General features: G+C 44.8%; 1 protein-coding gene across 12 annotated transcripts; it reads right to left on the bottom strand.

Annotated features, from left to right (window-relative positions):
- Window positions 1-2,595: 2,595 nt before the first annotated feature.
- Window positions 2,596-25,224, bottom strand: tle3a (TLE family member 3, transcriptional corepressor a). Of its 12 annotated transcripts, none has more exons than XM_037767247.1 (22): window positions 24,674-25,224; window positions 24,075-24,234; window positions 23,470-23,570; window positions 23,250-23,313; window positions 21,216-21,260; window positions 17,026-17,088; window positions 16,680-16,784; window positions 14,983-15,012; window positions 13,014-13,215; window positions 12,588-12,595; window positions 10,955-11,077; window positions 9,701-9,751; window positions 9,460-9,612; window positions 8,861-8,993; window positions 8,581-8,756; window positions 7,308-7,381; window positions 6,982-7,231; window positions 6,241-6,488; window positions 5,978-6,125; window positions 5,719-5,869; window positions 4,225-4,301; window positions 2,596-3,952 (listed from the first exon to the last, which is right to left on the bottom strand). In XM_037767247.1, exons 2-22 carry the CDS (start codon window positions 24,096-24,098, stop codon window positions 3,845-3,847), a joined length of 2,334 nt encoding a protein of 777 aa, XP_037623175.1. In that variant the 5' UTR covers window positions 24,099-24,234; window positions 24,674-25,224; the 3' UTR covers window positions 2,596-3,844. The 12 variants fall into 12 exon arrangements, with proteins under 12 accessions (XP_037623175.1, XP_037623176.1, XP_037623182.1 ...); XM_037767248.1 differs by having other exon boundaries at window positions 14,983-15,009; XM_037767254.1 differs by having other exon boundaries at window positions 16,710-16,784.
- Window positions 25,225-26,534: the final 1,310 nt, after the last annotated feature.

The raw sequence follows: 26,534 nt of genomic DNA, 5'->3' as shown, positions 1-26,534 counted from the left end.
CTCGTGTTATCAGGGCTCAGCCTGCTCAGGGATTGGAGGGCCCATGGAAAGTAAACATAGAACCTGTCCTTTGCTTATCTATCCCAGGAGAGAGTGTGTATTATGTGTGTGTGTGAGAGATGCACAGAGAGAGCTTGTTTCCATGGCAACCTCCTCCTTTAACCCCCCCCCTCTAGAGGAGAACCCTGGTGGTCTTTGTGTAATGCGATTCCACTAGAATGCACTGTGGATTAGAGCTGCACTGCCTTCGGGCCCTAGGCAGGGCAACAGTGAAGACATTATTACCCAGATCAAATGCTGTAATCACTAGGCACTGGGGGCTTTCACATCCATTGCAGATAAAACCCAGGACTGGCAATACTCAGGTGATTAGGGGATTATTATTCTGCATTTCAGCACGGTGCCAGTCCCTCGCTGTTGGAAAAAAAAAAAATCCCTGATTCTCTGTGTGATGGATGGGGGAGGGCGGAAAACAGAAAGCCAGCCAAAAGAACCAGCCAGAATACTGGTGGACTGTGATCAATGCCTGGCAACAAAAAAAAAAAATTCACAGTGCTTTGCATGTGCAAGCCCACATATTGGTGTTACAGCCCCCCCTTGGTTTTCTGTAGGGTCTTGGCTCTAGCAGAAATAGAGAATTTGACTATTATGTTTAGAGCTGCTGTAAAACACTTAGGCCACTCTAGTTTCTTAGCCCTCCTCTAAATAGAACAAGGCAGCATGGGCTTTCGCATGAGAACCCGCTGAAAGCCCTCCATTGAGAGGTAGATCAGCGGAAGGCGAGACAATGACCCCCTCAGTGTCCAGCAACAGCCACTCAGAGGTACAACCTTTCATCTGCAGATATTCCACTGTTTGATTAAGTGAGGAAGAAAATTCAACTTGAGCGAGGAGCTTAAGCTACAAACGCACACAGGAAGTACACACTCCAGCGATGTGGGAAAAGAAAAGACTATAGCTTTTAACAAATGAGCCCGTGAGAGCGGAGCGCGGCGGCTGGCTCCATGCTGAAAGCATCCGGCCCTGCTTTTATAATCTAACAACAACATCTCTGAAGAGGCAGCCATATGAAGGGCTCACAGCTTCACGCACAGGGTCCTAGAAGAGCCTCGCTCTGGAGTGGAAGGACCGGGCCCATTCACCTCATCCCGTCCAAAAGTACTCAACTACCAAAAGACCACTTGGGAGAGCTCAAGAGCCGTGTTTGCGTCATATTTCTGAAGTGGCACTGCATAAAAAACTCGGCCTTATTGTATCACTCTGCTGTGCTGTCACCATACATGGATACAACCCGAGAAAAAGATGGTGGCTGACAGTGGCCGCAGTTTGTTACAGTACGCCGTGACTTTGAAATCTGCAACAAGTCAGTACTTTCTCGAGTTAAAGCCTCTCTAACAGCACCCAGCCTGTCTTCCTCTCATCGTCTGCCACTCTCCTGAGACACTTGTCAAGACCTATCTGGATGCATTTACAGCCATTTACTGATGTACTTCCATTTACTGTCAAGGAGAGCCTGTGAGTAAAGTCTGTATCTACATTAGGAGCAGACTACAGCCTTCACTAGCAGCGCACAGGGCAACGTACACTTTGAGGACACATTTCTGATTTACAGTCAAGCCAGGAGACATTCAGCATGTCAATACAAGATCAGTGTATTTCCCACAGTCAAGTCGCTACTTTAGCTGGTTTACACCGCAAATATTAACATATAGATATATATTAATAAATCTAAAACGGCCTTACTTAAAGGAATAGTTTGACATTTCGTGAAACAAGCTTTGGCGTCTTCATGCCAAGAGTGAGATGAGAAGATTGATACCACTTCAAAGGCTCATGTATTGTAGGATAAATATGAAGCTACAGCCAGTAGCCAGTAAGCTTAGCATTAAGGGTAGAAACAGCTAGCCTGGCTTTGTCCAAAGGTAACAAAGTCTGATTATCAACACCTTCAAAACTCAATAATTAACACATCCAAAAATCAAAGTGTAAAAACAAAATGCTGCGGTTTTATGATGGATTATGTGATAGAATATTTCTAGGAGCTTCCTGGAGTCCTGTCATCTCCGGAAACCACTAAGCTTTGCGCCAAATTCACACCAGGCAGCGGTGAAGTGCGGCTCGCCACAATAATTACATTTTTCTGTGGCGTGTTCATGTGTTTCAGGCGGGAAGAAATTCTTTGTAACCCCGGTCAACATGTAACAGGAGTCAAAGGATCTGTTTACAGATTGGCTGTGGGTTCTCGCTGGCCGCACTTCACCGCTAAAAGTTAAACTTTTCCCAACTTTTCATAGCTCGCCGCAGGCTGCACTTCGCCGCTGCTCTGGTGTGAATTTGCCGTTAAGAGTTTAAGAGTTGCAGATTTAGTTTCTTTCGGACAGAGCAAGTCTAGCTGTTTCTCCCTGTTTTCTTTATGCTAAGCTAAGCTAACTGGCTTCATATTTAGCAATACTCCCATGATCGTGTTGGCAATCTTCTCATTTAATTCTCGGCAAGAAAACGAAAAAGCTTATTTCCCAAAATATCAAATTGTTCCTTTAAAACAGGCAACAGTAGCAAGGCACCCGCACTATAGAAATCCAGCCAAGATGATTATTTTTATATAAAAACAGTTTATTGATTTATCAACAACTGTCAACTGTACAGTCCTTAGGGATGATGACACGTGTATGCTACACAGTCTAATGTGTGTTTATGCAGAGACCATTCCTGTCTAGTGGAACATTATGAAATACTGCAGAAAGCAAACAGAGCATACCCAGAGTGTCAGATGTGGTAATGGCTTTTCCTGCCACCTTTATGAGTAACCGTGTAAGTCTTGCACATCAGTCACAGAGAGTCAGACGAGAGAGGCAATAATTAACTCTTAGACTGATGACTAAACTTTGCTGAGTGGAGAAATTAAGATTCATACAATAGTCGAGTCAACAGACTGAACTCAAGTCACAGCTGTTTCTCCGTAAACCCACTAGTCCTCCGGGTGATAGTTATCCATTTTAATGTCATTGAAAGCAGCCAGTGTTCAGTGATAGGTCTTCATTATAAAGTTGAATTTCTGCTGACCAGGGCCAAAGGGTAGACGTAACTGGAAACCATGATTTCCTCCTTCTTCCAGTCTGAAAAAAAGGGCCTTTCCAGAATTCTCCACTGCTAAAATCCATGGGACAAACGTCTGTGTTACAGCAAATAGCGAAGAAAAATGCCGTTGTCAGGGAGAAAAAAAATCCAAATTAGATTTCCGAAAAGGTCATTCTGGACAACCAACATGAAAAAAAGGCAGAGGAGGGAAAAAACTGAAATAGAATATCCTCTTACAAAGTCCTAATCTAATTTCCATCCCTAGAGGGGACAGAAAATCACGGAGAGAACAAGAAAGAACCATCACAAGCGTAACTGGACACCAAAATATAAATCTATAAAAGGCCTTTTATTACTCCATTATGTACACTTTTCACAGGACCTCCGAGGAGAAGCTCCAGAGTGAAGCGCCGCTTCTTGTTGTGTCACGGAACTTTATCTCCACATTAAAAAGGACGAATAAAAAAAAGAAATATCCAACAAACAGAAAAAAACAGCAAGACATTATTTTCTTCTTAGTGCCTTGGGGAACTGCACTTGCTGTACAAGTGTTAGTCGTATGAGTGAGGAAGGGCAGAGCCGAAGGTCACAGCGTCCACGGCCACAGCAGCGCCAACGTCCGCTTTCAGTTTGGCACTGCCAAACGTCCTGCCCATCCACCCCGGGGCTGCAGGCAACATCCATGCTGTCTGTGTGAGGGAAGGTAGATGGAGGAAGAGTCTACGGTTCCTGAGCACGAGCATGCTCCCATCCAAAGCAGTCTGTTCTAGTAGATCACTTCATATACGGTGGCCTTCTTGTCACCAGAGCCAGTCACAATGTACTTGTCATCTGTCGAGATGTCGCAGCTCAGGACCGACGAGGATTCCTTGGACTGAAGAAAATAAAAACATGTTAGCGTTGGAGGCGGTTAACATCTACATTTGAGGTTAAGAGGAGAAGATTAGCTGACTACAGGGCAAGACTAGGTTGCAATGACATCAAGTTCTGGCCCGATGCCCCTCAAAAAGACTTTCTTTGTCAGGTCAATAATTCAGGTTCAGTTTTCACTGATAGGAGAGTCCTGTCAGACAGCGGTCGCTGCGCCCTTCCTCTCAGAGACATACTTTTGGACTGGCTGCAGACAGAGCGTATTGATCTGCATACCTGGAATATGCTGGCGCCATAAGGAGTCCTCCAAGCATTCAACAGATTGTCCTTCCCAGTGCTTACGAACCATTTACCTGCAAAGGAAACAACAGTGCAATCAGGCCTCTGTGGAATAAGAAGTGGTATAAAAAATACCTACAAAAGGAGTTATCAGGTAACCTTCAAAACACAATAGAGTGCTGCATGAATGAGTCCTAAAACCCGGAAATGAGTTGCCTCATCTGGAAGTCAATGGGTTTTTTGAATGAGTTTTTAGTTAGATGCCTGAAATAAGGTCTGTGGTTAAAAGCTTAAAGCTGAATTAGGCGTGATTGGAGCAAATATGTTTAAAAGAAGTTATTTCTATAAGACGGTCGCTATATCGTGACAGTAGTACATAAAACAGGTAACCTGAAAAAAAATCATGTGCCTCTGTGTCCTCCGGTGCTCCTAACGGCATCTGCAAGATTTCACAGACCGGAGGAAAACAAGTAGTAGGAGCTGATCTGAGGTCTGCTGTCCATCTGCTGTCTATGAGAACCGGCTGTCAATCACTCGCGAACTCCGACCAAACGGTCAAACTAGACAGCGCTGGTCAAATATGAATCAATATTATGTTACGTTAATGCCTATTTCTCGCCACAAATGTTTTCAGAATCATCTTGTAGTGCACGGTTTAGCTGTAAAATGAGAAGGTTTGTGACGCGGCCGCCATTGTAAAATCTGTTGAAGGAACACTAAGTTCCAGTCACATGAACGGAGCACAGCCAATAGGAACGCTCTCTCAATGAAATGACCTGTGATTGGTCAAAGTCTCCCGTCATGGGCTAGAATATTTAAAGCCTGAAAACAGAGCCATGAGGAGGTGCAGAAGTCTAGTTTTCTCTCAGAACACTTGAATTACAATATGCTGAAAGGTTATTATGGAATTTTATACAAATTTTATAAAAAATATACTGCCTACTGTTACTTTAAGAGATTTTTGTTCTACAACATAAAATACGTCAATATCCCACTTGTGAATTTTTAAGCGTTTACGTTTCTTAAAACTTCTTAAAACTACTAAACATCATCAAGCCGAACACTAGTCCACCTTTAGCTTAGTGGTGGTGACGTGAAGTCGTGCGATTGTGTAGTTTGTTTATAGCCTAACGCTTTTTACTTCTGGCGACTGCATTTACGCTTCAAAAATAATAAAAGTGGTGTTCATTTGTTAAGATTATCTGACAGATCAAAACATGTAAGTATTGTGTGTAAATTTGTTTGCCATAGAGCTAATTTTCTGCAATAATCCAAAACCCAATGGAAAAATCCCATTGACTTTTTCTCGAGGGAACCAGTGCGATGCTGACCTCCTGGTTTGCCTACAAAAATACGTCATCCCTGCAACGCTCTATAGGAATTCAGACTGCACAAAGGGCACTGTAGTTTTAGCACTAAGTAAAGTAGGACAAGCTAAGGCCCCTTTGCGGGTAAGAACAGTCGGCATTATCCATGTGTGTGTGTTCATACCACAGTAGGCGAACTTGAGGGAGAGGACACAGCTCTCGTGCAGGTGGAGCTGATACTTGTCAGGCTTTGAGTGGTGGAGCACCTCCACGTTGCTGCTCTCCATGCCCACAGCGAGCCACTCTCCGGTCGGACAGTAGCCCAAGGAGAAGATCTGGAAAATTGGACAGAACAGTAATTACTGACAGTTTTGGGGCTGAAAGGAAACAGCCCTCCACTGTGGATGTGTGTTATCCATCTCTTCTATGTTACAGGGTCGTACCTGTGAAGTGAAGTCATGCTGCTGCAGCTGTCGACCCTCCCTCAGATCCCAGGAGCGAACAGTGTTGTCAAGACCGCCTGTCCACAGCTTAGTGCCATCATGGGATATGTCGATACAGCTAGCGCCATCCGTGTGACCCTGGAACTGCCTGCAATCAAAGTCAGAAAGCGTACAAACATTTATTGACATCCCCTTTTAAAATTGCTCACACAACAGCAGCAATCCGGTTGCCCACACAGTGTGAATAAGTGGTTTCTTCCAACCTAACGAGAGTCTGGTTGTGCAGGTCCCACACGGCGATGTTTCCGTCGCTGCAGCAGGAGAAGCAGACTTTGGCATCGGGGCTGATGGCCAAGGCGTAGCACGCCGGGGCTGAGGAGGTGAGCTCTGCCTTGATGCGGGGTGTCTGAGAGGCCAGATCCCAGATGGTCAATGTGCTGGCCTCGCCTCCGACGATCAATGTGCGGCCATCAGGCAGCAGCTTACAGGAGCGGATGTAGTTATCCCTGTTCTGTTGCACAGAGGACAAAGCGAATCAATACGTGTTCAGGTCAGTGGAGCTAGAGAGAGATTTAGGAACAAGTCGGTGGGAAAGAGGATGAAAATCCTTCTGTCATAATAAACCAACCTGAGGGCATTCTCAGACCTACGCTGCCTGATAGATTTTGAGTTTTTAGCTTGTTACACATTTATTTGGTGAAGTTCACATTTCAAATTATAATTTATCTGAAAATGTCATTTGATGTTTAGCATTTGCTTCTTTGATTGTTGCCAAAAGTACTAGTGAAAGCATCAGCTGCATTTGTGTACCAGTACATTTGCTGTAAAACGGTGTCAGTGGGATGTGCCTGTTGTGGTCCTCGTGTATATCAAAGGATTATCCCATTGTGAATGGAATGAGGTTGTGTATACAGTTCATTACCTTTTGAAACAACTACACATACATAGCTAGGTGTAAAAAAAAGTAGTTGATGAGTGAAACGTGAATCAGCCGCGGCACTCACCAGACAGTCCAGTTGGGACACGGGGCTCTTGCTGCCAGGTTGGCTGATGTCCCAGATTTTGACACAGCCTTTGCCACCAGTGTAGACATGACGTGTGGGGTTGCTAATGGTAACGGCGCAGACCACCTCGCCGTGGCTCAGCGTGTTGATCTGACGGGCGTGGCGGGGAATGCCGGGACCGATCAGGGCGTCTGGTGGGAAGGGCACGGGCTGCATCTGACCGTCTGCGCTGACGTGAAAGGAGTAAGCCCTGATGGACAAGACACAAAGTGTTAGTGTTTCATCGTCACTGCTGTTTTTAAAAACACATTTGGTGAGACACTTACGGTTTGCCACCAGAAATGGATGTGAGGCTGGCTGGAAGGCCTGGAGCTCTCATGTGGGTGTGAGGATCAAACCCCTGAAAAAAGGACAAGATGGAAACCTTTGAATTACAGATCTGTTACAGACCAGCGATCACAGTCAAATCCACATGGTGTCTTTCTAAAAGGGATAGTTTGACTTTTTGGGAAATACGCTTATTTGCTTTCTTGCCCAGAGTTAAGGCTGGCCCACACTCAAAGATTTTTAAAATCTTAACAGATTTTGAAAATGTGAGAGACCCCACACACAACGACATGTTATGTTAAATTTAACAGTTTTGTTCCTACAGTGTGTGGAGAGCAACGATTTGATCAAATCAGCACACCACACTGACAGATTCCATTCATGACAACAAGAGTCCCGACTAAAAAAAATTTAAATCTCGTGAAATCTCTCACGATCAAACGTGACTTTAGTGTAAATAAACGTGGCAGACGACAGGCAAGAAAAATTAGCAATGTTAGTTTTTGCACTGCTTTGTACTGAAAATTGACAAAGGATGGACGGATGAAGTCATGGAGACATGTTAAATAAACACTTGCGTTGTTGTCAGAAATTAACAAGCTGGTCCTTCATTTCTGAGGTCCATCTTACTACTACTTTATGCTTTGTGTTTTGCATTAGCTCATGCATTATCCGCAGCCGCCATGACGGCAGTTGTTGTCCTTCCTTCTTCAGTCAGCTTGTCTCCTAATTGGCTATCGTTCTTTCCCACGTGACTGCATCATTGGCTGTCCTCGGGGTTCCCCACACACAGCAGGAGATCCAGTCGTAAATATTGAACATGTTTAATATTTACAATTTGAAATCGATGCGGCCCGGACGGACTTCCGAGCCGATCGGGGGATGTAAAAAAACACTCTTAACGCACTTCACACCACAGGAATATCTGGAAAGATAATCCTCAAATCTTTATAATCTGTCTGTTAAAAATGAAGCTACAGCCAGCAGCCAGTTAGCGTAGCTTGGCTTAAAGACTGGAAACAGGGGGAAACAGCTAGCCTGGCTGTGTCCAAAAGTAAAATAAAAATAAAAATCCTTGCTACTAGAGGTCTAAAACTCCACAGGGAACCTTTAAAAAGACAGATACAGAGAGGTATCGATCTTTTCGTCTAACTCTGGGCAAGAGAAGAGAACGATTTCTCAAAATGTCAAACTATCCTTTTAACTATGTGCAGTGCTTTTAGTTGATCCCAAATACAGCTACATAAAGGGCAGGAAAGGGTGTTACTGTACCATGGGGGAGCGTCCGTAGGCTGCAGCTGCGGCAGCGCTCATCTGAGGGGAGATGTGAAGACCAGCATACACACCAGGACTAGTCAGGCCTCCGTTCATTTCATGATGGCCCATCATGGCAAAGGGGGTAGGGTAGGAGCCGGCAATGGACAGAGGGGTACGTAAAGCTGGGGCCGCTACAGACCAAGACAGGAGAAGGATATGTGACATAACAGTACATCGGGTGAGGATGGAGATAAAATGATGTCAGTTGCTAGTGAGGAAAGAGAGTGGTACCAACCTAGAGCCTCCATGCCTGGTGGTTTGCCCAGGATGGGTCTGAGCCCGGGAGTGGAGCTGGTGCCAGGGGTGGGGGCATCGTTGCGGGGGGTGGGGGTGTTGGACTTGAGGCCAGGCGTGGAGGATTTGTCATTCTGTCGAGAGAACGAGAGAGCAAGCACATTCACAATCCCGGAAACCAGGCACTGTGCGGACTGACAATTTGAGAGCAAACTGAACTTAATCCAATCTAATTCTGACAACCCTCATAGTCCTGCAGAGCCATAAACTGCTATTTATTCTAAAACCTATTATGGCCACAATGGAGATGGGGCCGTTTTTATCCCCTTACTGCTTTGGCTTTAATCTTTTAGTGAGGCGGAGGGGAAAAAATCCTGGAGGAGTTAAATACATTGAGCTATTAACAGAGAAGACCTGACTGATCCTGATGCGGGACAATATTATCCCTGACGTTTAGTCATGCACTTAAAGCACCGACAGCCATTCCTAATCCACTGCAGAAAACGTCCCAGATTTATTTGAACATATCCCTTTGCTCTCTCTGCAATTCTCATTTAAACCCTTTCTGTCCTAGTTTGTTCGTAACTCTCGGTGTCTTACATGACTGAGCTCCTTGGCCTTGGATGATGGGGTGCTTCCAGAGGACGCCACTGATGCAGGGCTGTTGGGTGTATCCTTCTTTGGAGGGCGGGGCTTATCAATGCCATTTTCAGGTGGCGAATGGGCCGGGCTTGCCCGCGGAGTGGCAGGATCCTGGAGGAACACAGCGGTAGATTTATGTAACAGCTACATCTCAGTACATGTCAATATGCTGTTTATAACTACATGCTGCTCCGCTCACCTCATTAGACACGTCTACCACCAGGTCGTCACTTTTCTCTCCATCACTGTCCTGTAAAGATAAATGGCAAATTAGTCACCTTGACAATTTTTTTGTTTTTTCAATTAAACCTTTGAAATACGTCTCTGACCACAGGAGACGTTTTTGACAGTTTGGGAAATACGCTTATTCGCCTTCTAACCGAGAGTTGGATGAGCCTGGAGCCAGGAGCAGTAACTTCCTGGAGTCATTGTGAGGTTGCCAGGCAACCAGCCGAGACTCCAGGGAGCCAGAAATTGTCCAGCACATAACCCCCCATAAAACCACAATGTGCTGTTGTTTCACTGCTTTTTGTGCGGAAAAACGAGACATAATTTGTTAATGCGGCAGTAGGCAAAATATTTTTGGCATCATTGGGCAAAAATTCCATAATTCCATGACTTCCTCAACTAGACTTCTGCACCTCCTCATTGAAAAGCTTTCTCCGGCTGGTGGGCAGTGCTTGGTATTTCCTCAACTGATCTCAACATGGCTGCCGGGTCACACACTTTCTCATTTTACAGCTAAACAGTACACTACAAGATGTTTCTGAAAACATTTGAGGTGAGAAATAGGCGTTACAGTAACAGAATATTGATTCATATTTGATCAGCGCTGCCTAGTTTGACCGTTAGTGTTTCGTGAGTGATTGACAGCTGCTCAGAGACGACAGGCTCCAAGCTCGGCTCTGATTGGTTGTTTTCCTCCAGTCTGTGAAATCTTGCAGATGCCATTAGGAGCACAGAGGACACAGAGGCAAATGATTTCTTTCAGATTAACTGTCTCATGAACTAATGTGAGGATATAGTGACCGTTTTACAAAAATAACTTTTTTTCTAAATCATATTTATGCCAACTTTCCTACTTCAGCTTTAAATAGTGAGCTGAAGGTTTCTTTTTTTAACCTTCGGACAGATTAGTGTTGTCAAAAATATCAAATTATTTGAAACGGTTTCAATATTATTTTTCCGCAGTATCAATACATGGGTACACGCTGCGCTTTCTGTTCACTCTTCCCTCCTACAGCAAGAAATTCCAGTATCGTGACAACGCTAGGACAGAGTCAGGGTAGCTGTTGCCCCCAGCCTCCAGTGTTTATGCTAAGCTAACCAACTCTGGTTGTAGCTTCACATTTAACGGACAGACATAAGAGTGGTATCGACCTTCTTGATCCAGGCAAGGAAGCGAATAAGTGTATTTCCCAAAATGTCACTAACAATTCCTTTAATGACTTACATATCTGCTCATACTGTCCTTCTCCTCCACTTTGCGTTTCTTAGAGTCCAAACTGTAGTCAGAGGAGCTGCGGTGCTTCTCACTGGCTGTGCGTAAGCTTTCGGAGGGGGATACAGAGTTATTCTGCAAAGAGAAAACCAAACATACTTTATTACCACTCTGTCTTTCCTTGTAAAAGAGAGCAGGGAGACATTCATCTGTTACAAATTCACAGAGAGAACACACTGTGCCAATCCAAACACTAAAAATGCCCCATTCACACAACGATGGATGCCGCAGACTCTTAAAATGCAGCTGTGGGCCAGCTCCAAGCAGTACCCTGACACCAGCCAAGCCCAATCTCACACACACAAGCCTGTCCATGGCCAAACAACAGAATGGGGCCGTTATCTGAACTGAAAGGAGGAGGGCTTGTTTTCTGAGCTGGGCTCCCTCCTCCTCATAACTGGACAACAAACAGCCTCACAGGGACATGAGCAGTGTGTTGTGGCTGAACAGAGGGCCTTTTCTCTGGAGTCAGTCAGGCTAAGCGTGAGAGAGAGAGATGGTGGAGAGACACTGAGAGACAGAGAGAGAGAGAGAAACTGTATGTTGTGGGCATTGATTGCCGCAGCGCGCTTGGGCACCATGTCAGCTCCGGCTTTGAGCTCTGATAAAGAAAGAGAATCTATATCCTGCCAGTAGGCACAGCAGCGTGGGACTGACTGGTGCTTCTTCTTCGTGGAGCCTGCTTGCCCACACAAGCTGGGACAGCTCACTCCAAACGTCAACAGAACGGGAGGAACTAGGCAGGTGTCCAGCGGCTTTCACAGGAGTTTGCCATTTGCCTGTAAACTGCCAAGATTCCCGCTGTCCCTTCTTCTGAAGACCAAAGCAACAACATGGACTAAGTCAGCGGCGGCCCAGAGGAGTGAACAATGGCCGATGGACTAGCAGTCTGGGCAAAGGGCCACTGTCTGCATAATGGCTGACCTTTAAAGAGATGCTTAGCGTGACTCATTAACCAAAGTCACCACTCTGCTATCAGATGACCTGGGACAAGAGCAGAGAAACAAAACAGGCCTGCTAATCGCCCCAGGAGTTCCATTTCTTCAGACATGACTGCACCCATTCAGCTGGCCCGGCCTACAGAAACACAATCTCACAGCCACATCACAAGCCATCAGAGATCGCAGCCATTCCAATAAAACGCTTTAGCAGGTCCACCAGACGGGGGTGGAGGAAAAAAAAGAAAACAAAACAATTCTCCATTTGTGTTCATAAATATTCATCACATGCCAAGGAGGAGAGTGAGCTGGTGAACAAGGGAGACAGTAGAAGGGATCAAATAAATCCTTTAAGAAGGGGAAGTCAAAGTCTTTCTTTAATTGTGATGAAATTACAAGGCTTCTAATCTCTCCAGCATGATACCAGTCATTTCCCTTCTGGATTAAACACACAGGACTTATATATTCCAAGCCTCATTTCCAATTAATCATTTTATTGAAAGCAGATTACAACTGTGCATGAAATCAGCAGTAGCACGCTGTTGGCAGGCATTTTTTACTTGACATTGGCGGCGGATATGAAAGTGCAATGAACAATGAAACCAACACGCCCCGCATCAAAAATAGTTGTGGGTTTGGACACTCACCGTGTTCTCTGTATCGCAGACATCACAATGGCGGCCGAAGGTGAGGAGGAAACCAAGTGGAGCAGAGAGAGAAAAAAACACGTCAGTTAGCATATCATAACAGATGCTTCTGGCTGAACGTGTGAGAATCAGCTGCAGGGCACAAGGCCCCTCTTATCAACGTGTGTTGGAGCTGTTGAATAGCTTATGCAGTCATGGGCTGGGAATGTACCAGCTCATTACCCAGACAGAATGTGAACAGACAGGATGTGCTCCTCACCTAAGGGCCCTGCGATTCAGCTCTAGAGAGTGAGAAGCACGCCGCACTAAATTGCTTTTTCCCTGTTTAACATCTATGCAATAACATTAATATACATTTCAATTCTTCTAAATAAACTACTTAAGCAGCAATATTGGACAGCAATACGACCGAGTTTAACACCTCACCTCTGTGTTCGAGATCGTGGTGGTTCTTCTCATCCTTCACTGGGAGGTGGGCTTGGCTGCCCAGGGCACCCAGTGCCAGCAGGCCTGATCCGGAGCCCGTCACAGGGGGGATGCCGGGCGGCTGCAGGCCCGAGGGGTGAGGTGGCATCTGGACCGGAGGCCCGTGGGCAGCGTGGGAGAGGTGCTGCGCCTGGAGCTGCTGCTGCTGTGAGTAGACAGGGAGATAAACAGACAGAAAAAGAGTGGGTCGGAGGGAAAACGCACGGAGAAACCACACACTAAACATGAGGCTGATCAGTTAAACCCCGGATGATATTAGCGCATTCACACATCTATTACTGTCAGGATACGACAGCAATCCCCCTCAGTGCTATTTCCATACCAGGCCAGGGTGGCATAAGCCCTAGATCTGTGCTGAGGAGAGTAGAAGTTACTAGCTGCTCAACACTTCGAATGCATGAGATGTAGAGACACTCAATCGCACCGCATTAGTAGTGCATGTTGAGTTGAAAAATAAATAGAAAAGCAAAGTTTGATTCGACCACCGCTTAATGCAGAGGAATCATTTCACATCAGGTAAACTAGCACATTTCATACTGCAGCACCATCGGTGAGCTGAGCAATCCTCTTAAGGAACATGAAGCTGTGTAGGAATCTGTCAGCCTGTGGGCTAAACAACTACCTGCCTTTTAAAACACTTGAGAAACACAACCAGCGTCTATTTACTCCTCTCATATTCATGTTCCTGGATTAACAGAACATGAATCATTTGCACACCCATACTTTAAGAGACTGAAGGAACACTAAGTGCCAGAAGCTGGCACTCCTTCCCTCTCACTCTGAGTGTGCGTTTGTGTGTGTGTGTGCGTCTGGAAGGCTGCTGTGGGAGCCAGGACCAGGGGTCCCAAGCTGGCACTCAGTCAACCCTCCAATATTCACCATCAATATTTGAAAGGCACGGGGAAATGGATGGGAGTTAAAAGGCACTCAGCATGGAAGTAAGCAGTTTAAAGCAAGGTTAAATAATACTTAGCTGAGACACCAATAAAAACATCAGCAATTTATTACCCGTCTGCGAGCCAGCTGAATAATTCAGCTGCTGTAACAGCACGCACCTCCTCTCTTTTACAAGACGGACTTCAATCAGTGACCATTTATGGCCATTTCAGGAATATTAGGCGCTTTGTAATGACTGGGGAGTTGGTACAACCCACTGTACAACATGGCGGACCTGCCTAACACATAGTTAAAAATAAATTAACTCGGTAGGAACTTGCTTTCAAATCGTAGGTCTTACAAAGGGCACCTACTTCTAAAACATCCTATCTGAAGGGTCTTTTTAATTGCTTCTACATTATCTGCCCTGAAGCGAGAGAAGACTAGATTGGAAAATAGTGAGGTTTTTAACTTGCAACCTTGTCCTTTGCTCCATAGGGCAGATGTCAATCCAATTACAAAATGTACCCAGGACACAAAGAGAAAGAAGGAGAGCAAGAGCGAGCGAGTGTGTTAGAATATTGTGTCCATGAGGGAAATTAAGGAGCCAGTTCATTGGCAGGGGAGAGCCATCCTCGCTCATTGTGTTTAATGAGGCACTGATGGGTAATATGCATGGTTGATCAGCAAGAGCCCTCATTAGAGGGCCATAAATGAAGACAATAATAAATAAAGAAAGGAGTCTGGCCTATTTCCTCTAATTTAATATTCCAAGATAAAGACCTACTCTTTGCCCTTTTTTTCTCAGACTGTGTGGAGCTACAAAAAAAAACATACACACAGGCAAAACTGAGCAAATGTATTATAGTAGTCTCTAGCGTCCTAACTACGCTAACTATAGTGAAACGCATAGCACTTGGACAGAAAAAGTGCCATGCAACATGCACAAGCCCTTCAAGCCCAGATGTGTGCACACACACCTAGTCAATTAACAACAGCATGGCACATACAGATGTGTGTGAATGCCACTGACCATGAGAGCAGGGTAGGCAGCTTGCTGCTGCTGAAAAGGAGGACAGAAAACGGTCAGGGCAACAGCTGTTCTAGACGCTCTCTCTCCATTATTATATACTGCAATGAATGGTGTTACAGACAAAATAAATAGCTTTTACTTTAAAACAAAAGCCATTGTGTAGGTTTATCCAGGTGGCCGGTCGCTGGGAGACAGGTGGGCTTATCTGAACTACTTCTTCTTGGCTGACTTCAATATTTTGCGTGTTCTCTAATCAAACAGGAGCCGCCACCAGTCAGGTTCATCTCTACGCATGCAGCTGCCCTAGTTGCATCCTATTAATGGCCCTCAGCCCCATCAATAAAGTATGCAGCTGGCTCCTGGATGCTGCCTGTCTGCCTGGCACGCTCTTTCACCCCACCTTGCTTTACAATATGCATGAGGATTTTGGCATGCCTACAGAGCTTCTCCTCAATGAATAACTAATGGACAGGTATGAGTAAAACATACAGTAGCTACATTTCCACCTCCTCTGACATGAGCAACCGTCGTGACTTGTGTGGAGGCCTGAAGACAGGCCGGCACCAAATAAGACCATATGCTAAAATCATGAATGGGCTCGTCCAATATTTTATAAAAATCTAGGTGTAGACTTTTAATGCTACAAATTTAAAATTACAACCAACAGAGAGCCACAGTGAAAGACTCACAGGCACAAATTCAAAAACACAGAAATATTCCAGCACTATATTATCCCAAATGTGAAAATCACATCCACAGGAAGGAGCCACAAATCAAATTAGCTTTTCTTAGGAACAACTGCAGCTTGCAGCTGCTCTGCTTTGGTGAAAGTGTAATAAAGCATCTGCTTCAGTCCAACAGATAAATAAAAAAAACAAGCAGCTCTCCATCACCTCAAGACACTTAGTCAGACAAATTCTAGGGAGCAATTATCCTGGAACAAAAGGTCACCAAGGGGGCATTAATTGAATTCCAATATGTGCCTCCAGTCATCAAGTCGGCCTTTTGGGCCAGCCTCTTCTGCATGCTAAAGACTCTGCAAATTCAACTGTCCTAATAAGACCACGGATAGCCTGAGCTTTGTATCGAGGGTGACACCCATCACTAGTGTTTCAGGAGGGCAGGGCGAGTACAGCTGATCAATGAGGAGCAGATGGTGTTTTGAAGCAGTGATGAACACCATACATTACAGCTCAGTGCTGCGGTGTGCAAACAGAACTGCGCAGCAGCAGCAGAGCCATGATGGCTGACTGCTGTCTGCGCTGTCTCAGCTTGCTCGCGGCGCTGGCTGTGTTCTGCTCACCCTCAGCCTTTTAATTCCCACAGCTATCCAGGTCAGCAGTGAGGGATGAGGCTCCTCGTTAAAACCTTAGCCAATTAAAGCAATACGGGCTGCGGAGGGGATCTCAAGAGCTCTCAGGCTCGCATTTATAAACACACAACAAGGCAGTGAAGATGCCGCCGAGACCAAAGCCGGAGCAACAGACCAGCTCTGGAGAGCTACACTTATTGTATATAGTTTGAATGTATTGGTGAAGAATATAAAACAAAATATATCAACACATTTTGATTCAGCACTGTAACTTTAGCAGATGGTTTATCACATTCTGACTACTTAGAAGACATGGAAAAGTATTCATAGCTAGTGATCATCTTATGTGCAGGTCAAATAAAGGAATAAAAGGGGGTATACACACGGTGAGAGGCAGATTGGGAAGTCCACGTACCCCGATGATAGCATTCAGCTCAGTCATAGTCACCTGCTTAGCCCGCTCCACTGCCTGAGCAACCTGCTGTTGGTGCTGTGGGAAGACATTTACAAAAGATGATCTATCACACAACCCACACTCACTTATCTGTGAATTTCACACTTAATTTTTATAGTGCCTGCTGCAATTTTTAAAAGTGAGGGCAAACGCCACGCACAATTACTCAAAACTGCTTAACCTGAATGTTGTTTTGAAGTAGTATCTTTAGAATACAGCCAACAATAACTGACTTTAGTTTAGTGCCAAACTGTGGAGCGCAACATTCAAAACTCACCTCTTGTGACAGGAAAGGCATAATTTGAGCTAAAATTGCGTTGAGCCGTTTGGCAATCTCCGTCTGGAAAACAAAAAGATGAGCAAAATGACGGATAAGTATGAAACAGACAGTGACTTCACATAACCCCGCCTTTAATGTTTACACCGATTAAGTCAATTACTGCGGCAATCAGAACTGCTTGACTCAACATCCTCTAAACAGCGTGATATTGACATTTGAAATATTTAAAACATTAGGAGAGCCCAGGGGGATGGAGCACAGCTGTGCTGAGAGTGCACTCCATGCTAAACGGATATGAGCCGGCAGAGTGCTGCTGTGTTGAGAGGATCCTCTCTCACTCTGCCCCGCTTCCCCTCATCTGCAACTCGGCTGTCCTGCAGTTAACCTCAGAGTTAAACCACACAACAACCACACCCCAGGAAGTGAGACTGTTCTGTTTACTTACATGTGACAGTGGCGGAGGTACATTAAAAGGGTTATGACTGCAGTTTGAGCAAAGATTACAAACCATAACGACCTCGAGGGCAACACACCTCAAAATCTATGATCAATACCATTAGAAGACAACTACCAGCCTGTAAACATTAAGAGCGCTAGAGCTCCAAGACTGAAGCCTGGGCCATTTCTCGCTGCAATCAGCTGCCCAGCCCACCACCCTCCCAACCTCCCATCCATCCACACAGCCCTGCTTCCATTCTTCTGCTTGTCTTCCAACTGCCATGGCAACGGCTGCAGCCCTATCTTGCTGGGATCATTATGCAAATGGCACCTCTGCTTGACCGTAACAGGCTTTAAAATCATATTACGTGCTTGGAGGCAGGTCATTAAATTGAATTTTCAGCCTGTCGATCACATGAACGTAGCGAATGAACGCTGGATAAAAAGAGCAATGGGAGGAGGAGGCGTGATACACCCCCTTCCCTGTAGAAAAAAAAAAAAAATACTGCACAGTTCTGCCTCCTTCTTCCAGGGATGGGAGATGAGACTCTCAGGTTGGAGCTCTGCACTGGGAGCAGAAAAAATAACAGTGCCAAAGCTACATCATCTATGGAATTTATGAGCTGCAGTTCAACCCAAGGCCACTGCGGAACACAAACACATCACAGGGATTTTCTCCGATTTTTCATTTGGAGCAGCACACACAATGTACTTTGCAGACCGCCAGCTTATTTATTACACATGGCAGAAATGCCAGGCAGTTTTGGCAGCCCAGACGTATTACCTCTGAGCAGAGCCAGAGAGATTGGAGAGTAATGTCCAACAGAACGAGACCTGCTGACCCAAGCTGCAACATGGATAGCCACTTAGCCGGGCAAGCCAGCCAGCAGGACAAACAACAAGCCGAAGATGAAATATCAGATGAGACGGAGTAAAGCCTGGGATCAGAGGCAATAATGTGAAACAAATATATGGTAGCATGTTACAGAAAGTCCACAAGACAACACTGATTATTACTCTGCGGACAAGAAAGATGCTGAACTACCAGCCTCCTCTGACACACAATAAATGTGACCTACGACCAATAAAGCAACGAGAGGGTTTAGATAAAAGGTTTTATCTGCATTAGTATTAATGCAACGTCGTAAGTGCTCGAGAAAAGAGCTCAAGAACGCCCTCAGAAATGGTTGAAAAGCTAGAGAGCCTGTATAATCCATGTTTGTTGAGATAAGCCATGTCAATAGCAGTCGAACATTTGACAGGATTTGTGAAAAAGGCCTTGAGCGCACAGTCCATTCCTCTGTAGCTTAGTGTCATGGTGACAGCTGGCTGGGAGAGGTCAGGAGGTGGCTGATCCACTGCGCCCTAAACAACTGGCAGCCTCTGCACTCTCACAACATGCAAATACATGGAAAAGGCATCAACTCAGCTCGCCACCGCTGTCAGAAGAGATACAGTGTAGTGCTGGGAGAGGTTTTTTTCTTTTTTTTGTTCTGCTGGCAGATAAAAATGGGGGGCTGTTGTCACTTTAAGTAGATGACAGCTTGGCCCTTGAGAGGCCAGCTTTGCGCTGCTGCTGCTACACAATTACAGGTACTCGGACCTGTGTAGCACCACTTTAAGAGCACTCTCAGGCTGGCTTGTCAATGGCGTGCAGAAAGGTATTCGCCTGTTGCTATCAGCAGCGGGAAAATGGAGTCGAGACATTGATGAGTATTAAATACGGAGGGAAAACTACTGGTGGCTCTGGTCACATGATCCATCTATAAACAATACTTGACTAGTCAGATTTAGAAGGCCTCCAATTTGTCCAAGATGACAGCGTTTCCTGATTTTTCTAGTAGGAAGAAAATTTGACTAGCACTTCACCAACGGCTCGTCTAAGCCAGGAAATGACACATTTCCACTTAACTGAGAAGTTACACAAAGCCTCGGAGCTTTTGTTAATGTGAAGCACGAAGCTCAGGATAAATTTCTAATTGGCATTTGTATTGATCTACCTAAATGGATGCATGAGATTACTGTGATTAACCTTGTCAGCTGCAGCAGTCAGTCAGGTTTTGGATAAAGGACGGCTGTGATCCTAAAACAATAAACTCATTCTAACAAAAACAGCGTAAAATCATAACCTTCTTCATCATGCCATATCTTAAAACAAAAATAACTTTCTGTTTATATAAGTGGACCTGACACCCAACAGTTCACACCCTGTAATCATTACACTCCAGTCCCATGTGACAGATTGGGGATATGGGAGCATTTATGGCTTTATGAAGCCACAGTTTCTCCCACCACTTCTCACTGCACGCCTCTTTTGTATGAACACTGCAGATCGTCCGCTGGCTGACCGAGTTAGTTTTGGCCCTCGGTACGGCAGATAGTTTGCTACTTAGCAAATGATTCCCGCGGCAGCCATGTGTCTGTGTTACGACTTACAGGTAACAGCCAAATCTGATTGAGCCTCACCAACACCCAAAACCCTGCTCAGCTCTTGGAAACAAGCACCAGATGAAGGCAATTACTGGCTGCCATCACACAGCAGAAATTAGCCGTTTGCATCTACATGCTGTCACGACTGATAGAGGGGGATCAGATAACACCGCCACATCAGTACACCCGAGCTGTGCCGCTGTGTGCGTTTCTGAAATCTGAATTATGTCCCCGCACGGTAATGAAAAAGGCACAGTAAGAGGAATGGATTTCCTCACTATGGAATAAATCTCCTGGCAGGAAAATAATATGCCTATGTGCATCCAATAATCCATCCCAACCCTGCCTGTTAACCACTCCCCATCTTCTCCTCCTCCTCCTCCTCCTCCCTCCTGCCTCCTGCCTGAGCTGTGAGCTGGGGGGAGCTGCATGGACGGGGCCCACACTGTTTGCTCACAAACACGCCGTTCAGCAGGTTAGGGCCCCACTGATGAATTATTCAAGCGCTTCCATCAGCTCTGTTGAGGCTCCTGATAAAAGTCAGGCGCTAAAATGGATCAGTCGATTAACCTGTTTACACAGAGCTGGGCCGCTGCCCCTCCCCCAGCTCTATTCTCCAACTCGTCTCCCATCCCCCCTCCTCTTTCCTCTGGTTGGCGATAAGTGCCTGACAGAAGCTATCAGAGCGGCCCGAGCCCTGACAGACATGTGGCAGTGTGACACACGGCCCAGACACTGATGGATCACCCCACCACACCAATCCGCCATGCCTCCAACGCTGTCATTAAGCAGGCTAGGCTGTCGCAGAAGAGGGGACAGCCTCGCTGGCTTAAGAGTGGAGGAATCTCCGGATTACTCATTCATACAATATTTATCTCTGCGAGCATCAGTGTGACTGATCTGTGGAGCAATGAGAGATAGGATCTTTTGATAAGATAAAGGCACAATAAAGGACTTTTGCCCCTCTCATGTAATTACTGTTCATCTTAAAAAGAAATACTGACCCATCAGCAATCCTCTCTCTCTTTAATCATTAAGTCAAAGGCCGAGCCTGTCAAAGTCTACCTTTAATCTTATCAAAAGGCTTAGACAAATCCAGGCTTCACACCACTGGTATTGTTTTTTTAAAAAAGGGGCCACAGCAAGTGGTGGTAAAAGTTTCCAAATGTATTGCCTTGTTTGTGTGCAGTACATCTGTCTGTTTACAGCCCATTACAGATGCTCAGTTCACAGCCTAGCCTACGAGTGGCTCCTCCTGGGTCCGACATCCCCTGACACTGTGGAAAACCACTGAGCTGAAAAAATATGATGGTACATACCTGTTTGTGCATCTCTATGTTCAGCCCATAGGACATCTCATAATACTGAAACGAAAGCAAAGATTTAATTGTGATTAATGAAGTCAAAAAAGTCAGATTTGCAATCAAGTTGTGACAGCATTTAATATTCTTATTAGGGCTAACCATGTTAATGCGATAACGCGTTGTTTTATTTCTTTAACACATTAACGCAACTTGTGATTTTTAGGTTGTAGCGGGCTCAGTTTTAAAGCTAGAGTGAAGCTAGTGGTATCATGCTAAACGACAAAACCTAAGGAACCCATTGGTACCGAATATGTCATACTAGCTTGTCGCGGAGGACGCTAAATAATGCTGCAAATTTACGCTAAATTTTAGCGAGGAAAAACTGGCATGGCCATTTTCAAAGGGGTCCCTTGACCTCTGACCTCTAGATATGTGACTGAAAATGGGTTCTATGGGTACCCACAAGTCTCCCCTTTACAGACATGCCCACTTTATGATAATCACATGCAGTTTTTGGGCAAGTCATAGTCAAGTCAGCACACTGACACACTGACAGCTGTTGTTGCCTGTTGGGCTGCAGTTTGCCATGTTCTGATTTGAGCATATTTTAATGCTAAATGCAGTACCTGTGAGGGTTTCTGGACAATATTTGTCATTGTTTTATGTTGTTAATTGATTTCCAATAATACATGTATACATATATTTGCATAAAGCACCCATATTTGTCCTCTCCCATGTTGATAAGAGTATTAAATACTTGACAAATCTCCATTAAGGTGCATTTTGAACAGTTGAAAAATGCGATTAATCATGATTAAATATTTGAATCGATCGACAGCCCTAATTCTTACAGACTCACATACTGTATATAGCCACAAATCAATATTTTAACTGATCACAACACTGATTACATCATCAAACGGTTTTAAACATTATGATTGAAACCTAAATACAATCTAGCTTCTGCTGGCAAATATGATAAACTAAGATCAGACACAAAAAAGGAGTTCTTTGAGCAGCCAATAAATCAATATATTGTTGTTTATAGTGCGGGCACAGAGAAGATAGGGTTGGATTTATCGATCACCATCTTAAGCCCTCAGATCTCCAGGATGTCTATTTACTTAGCGTAACGTGATTGCTCAACACTCTTGATATTTCGAGCCAGGTCAGTCTGTCTGGCTGAAATGTAATCCATGGAGCCCACAAGTGGCAGTCGGGGCAGAAATGGCTTTCCAGTCAGCGTCTATTTGATGAGGCCAATGCATTATTCAGTCCATTAGCTTCTTCGAAAATTACTCTCAAACAAGAGAGCCATTCTGTCTGAGATCAGAGGCCCACAGCCGTGGCGTAACCTGACACCCAGCGCTGGCTGTGGGATACTTCCCTACATGTTTACCTAACCTCCTCCCTGTCAGGCTGACATGTTGTTTTCCTGTGAAAAGAATGTTTAACTTAAGCCTGCGTGTATTGGTTTTAAGTCAACCCTGGTGTGTTTACCTGGGACAACAGAGCACACTGCCACAGCAGATCACGTCACGTCTGAGCTAAATTCCTGCGTCATAAGCACGCCTATGTTTTCCTGGAATAAAAAAGCTGATAATTTAGGTGCAAAAGAAGCTGCAGCAGGTTCCACCAGCTCCTCCATTTTGTTTGCCATGGTGCATTTTTCCCACACACTGCTCTGACCCCCCCTCCACCATCAGCTCACACCTAATTTATGGCCATGCATATGTCTGAGCGTGGAGTCTCCTAGGAGAATAATCAGATCAGCACACACAGAGGGCAACGCTGCAGTCGACCCTTGGAGATCAGGGGCGCGCTATAATGGAGCCTCGGCCCACTGCCTGTCAGGAGGAGCTCCTGCGTATAACAACCAGCTACATCAAACCCCCCTGGGGCTGTTCACAGGCCTGTACCTGACACTCAACCCGCCCTAACCACCACGCAGGTGATCACAATAGCTCCGTCTCGCTCCACCCCAACTAGATCTCCAACAAGCCTTGCAATTTGGAACCATAATTGCTCCCTATTGTAACATAATCTCACCATGACATAGTGGCGCTGCATCTCCGTCTTCTCATTGGCCAGCTTGTCATACTCCACCTTAAGACTAAAATAGAAGACAAGGTGTCAATTTCAGGCATCTCTCTCTTCAATAACTCACTCACACTTAACCACTAGACAGCACGGGATGAAAAAAATGTTTAGTATTTATTATTATTAACCAACAGAGAGTAAACACGGTCATACTTTTGGTGATTATTACCTGTGATACTGGGCTTGCAGGAACTGAAATTCATCTTTAATCCTGTCACAAGACTCTGCTACGGTGAATTTGAAGCCAGGCTGACCAGGCTGATGTGGAGCCTGAAAGAAAAAGGAAAAATCACATCAGTCACAGGAGAAAGTTGTACCCTTCATTTCCTGCTGAATAGTTCTCACATTATAGACTACTTTCAAGATAATATCTCCTCTGCAGTAAAGTAAGACATTATTATTACCACACCAGAGAAAAGAGGTGGGTCTATACTTCACACCTCCAGGAGCTAATAACACAACATGAATAGGTTTTCACACTGAAAATGAAATCTAATCTAAAAAAAAAAAAAAAAAAAAAATCAAACCACCACCTGTCTCCATCCTCAGCAGAGTCATATCATATGTTAGTGTATATGGCTGAGTAAATATCTCCAGCCATGCAAACCATCTGCATCCATTTACCACTAAGTGCTCTATAGCATAAATGCACTGTGATATAACCATACAGGTTTGATGGAGGAGCTGCATTAAGGAGGGAATCAAGCACAGTCAGGGAGCAAAACATCAGTGTTGTCAGATAAGTATATATAGAGAGGAGGAAACGCTTCTTACCGGATGTCGGCCTTGTGGATACATCTTGAAATGTATCCTTTGTTTATCTCTCCAGTGTGCAGGTCCTTTGGCAAAATGGTTGAAATGTGCTCACCGGTCTCAGCAGGCAGGCAGGCAGGGGGTTGAGGGTTGAGGGTTGAGGGTTGGGGGGGGAAAATCCCTGTGTTGAAAAAAAAATGACGTGGTTTAATCTTTTGGGCGACACAATACAAAGCAATAAGTAGTCAGAACAGCCAACTAGTTGTTGCAGCCATGTCAGAAAGCAGCACTAGTCTTCTTTTTGGTGACCTTATTCTCTCAGTGGTCACTAAAGTGATACAAACACACCACAGAGAGAATAGAGACGCTACTTTTTCTCCGTCAAAATTCACACGCTCGTTTAGTTTGAGACACAAAAATGACCCAAAAGGACGTCTCCAAAGCAAGGCAGGCCACGGACAGACAGACAGCAGCTGGCTTCCACTAAAAAAAACCTCCTGTTCTGTTTGACTCTCCGCGTAAAGCTGATGGAAACATGGAAACGGTGCGCTGCTGTTTGAGCGTCAAACGCACCAAAAAAAACACACACAGAAATCAACAGCTCTCTGGGAAATACATACCCGTGCGTCCGACTTTGTGTTCCTGAAGAAAAAAACAAGAGCAAGGCTATAATTCATGCGCTTAATCCCTCCTAATGTGGACGCGGATCTCGACAAGCATCCTCTCTCTGTGTCTCTCTCCGGAGCGCACCCAGCCAGCCTTTGGTGCGGTCGCTTCTCTCGATTAAAACTACTTTATTCTCCACCAAGCGAACCTCCCGAGGAATGTGCGCCTCTCTTATTGTGTGGCTGCTTAATCCACCAAAAAAAAGGAAGAAGAAAAAATATCCAAAATCGGTCTGTCTCGAAGCAGATTCTTTAAAAGCATAACATGGTTTCTCTCTCTTCTCTCCACAATCTCTCCTAGTTGTCCAGCTTCTTCTTCTTTACCCCCGGTTGCCACACACAGGCAGCAGGGCTGAACTGCCTGTGCAAAGCGCCTCTATCTGTCCAATCGGATTACTCGGAAGGAGTAAGACCACATCTGCCTATCGGAGAGCGACGGGCCCCACGTGGGGGTGCAGCGAGATACATGACATCATCCAGCAGGATCCACAAGGCATCATCATCCGTCCGACCGTCAGTCCCACCGTGTGCAACAACAACAACAGCAGCAGCAGCAGGGTCTGATGTTGCAGACGATCATATCCAAATTTTTGACAGAGACAGCACAAATTCCACATGTGCATATCATTAAGGGTGTTTTTCTAAATAAAGTTGATGATTTTTTTTTTTTGGGGTGAGACCACCACTAGTAAAGGATGGGGAGACGAGCTGCAACATGCATACTTGAATTGTTATCAAGGAATAAAAGGATGCTTGTTTGTAATACATGGGGATATCATTTTTTTTCCCCCAGGTCATCAGACTTTTAAATAGATAATTCATACGACACCTTCTCACACAAAATATATCTTATACTGTATATACTGTAAATGTTTTTTAATATATATGTTATTAATATGCCCTTGTACAAAGTATTTCTTCTTTATAATTGTAATTTAAATGTAATATAACTTATTATTTTAATGGAGCTTCCCAGCAAAAAGTATTTCACACGAATTGTTATCAAGGAAAAAAAAAAAGAAGCTTGTTTGTAATCTGGGTTTGTTTATATATTATATTATATTATATTATCATTCTATGATATATGAGTTATTAGAGGAGAAGTGAGAAAGGGGTATAGGGAAATATAAGTTTTACTTCTACCTATACTTCTTTTCTGGACACTATTACTCTTGTTTGTTATTATTTTGTATCTGTTTTTATTTATTTTTTTTGTTCGAAATAAAGTCATTCATTCATAATATATGGGTATAAAAAATGTGTGAGCGCAACTCAGAAACGCATGGGTTAATAAACTCCCCCTCTCCAATGCACCATGAAGGACACAATAATGACCAATCGATCCACAATATTCACCAAATTAAAAGCCATTTTCGCCTTTAATATGTGGTGCATATCTTGCACAACAGCATTTTGTGTAATAGTTTGCACTGCAGGGGGAGAAGAGAAGAGGATGATTGCCTTTGTCTGATATATGAACATCAGCCCATGTCTGAGCAGCAGCAGCTCTTGTTTTGAAGGTTTCAACTCTCGCCCCACGTGGGGACTTCCTTCTGCAGCTTTAAGAACCCTCTCGACCAATCACAGCGCGGTGCACTTACTCCTCGGCTTCTCATTGGCTCTCTGGCGTCGAGCCTGTCATTCACGGCTGCAGCGTTGTCAATCAATACCACGCGGGGTCAAGCGCTGACAAATGCCTGAGCTCGAGCTCCTCGGTCCTCTGCCTGTGAATAGAGCCGGCAATGGCTGCTTAATTAGCTTCCAATGGCTTTTCTCTCCAGTTCAAACAATCTGTTACCACCACGTGGTAATGAGA

Source organism: Sebastes umbrosus, chromosome 4, assembly GCF_015220745.1.
Source record: "Sebastes umbrosus isolate fSebUmb1 chromosome 4, fSebUmb1.pri, whole genome shotgun sequence".
Taxonomy (NCBI): Eukaryota; Metazoa; Chordata; class Actinopteri; order Perciformes; family Sebastidae; genus Sebastes; species Sebastes umbrosus.
Note: the sequence above shows the minus strand (reverse complement) of the source record. Positions and strands in the feature narration are given on the sequence as shown.

What these genes read in the sequence shown, in the direction of transcription:
- tle3a (XM_037767245.1), bottom strand. Translation starts at nt 24,098, where the DNA reads ATGTATCCACAAGGCCGACATCCG. An exon ending in TGCAGCGCCACTATGTCATG is followed by an intron (nt 21,261 to 23,249) that starts GTGAGATTATGT and finishes CTTTCGTTTCAG; the next exon opens with TATTATGAGATGTCCTATGG. An exon ending in ACATAGAGATGCACAAACAG is followed by an intron (nt 17,089 to 21,215) that starts GTATGTACCATC and finishes TTTGTTTTCCAG; the next exon opens with ACGGAGATTGCCAAACGGCT.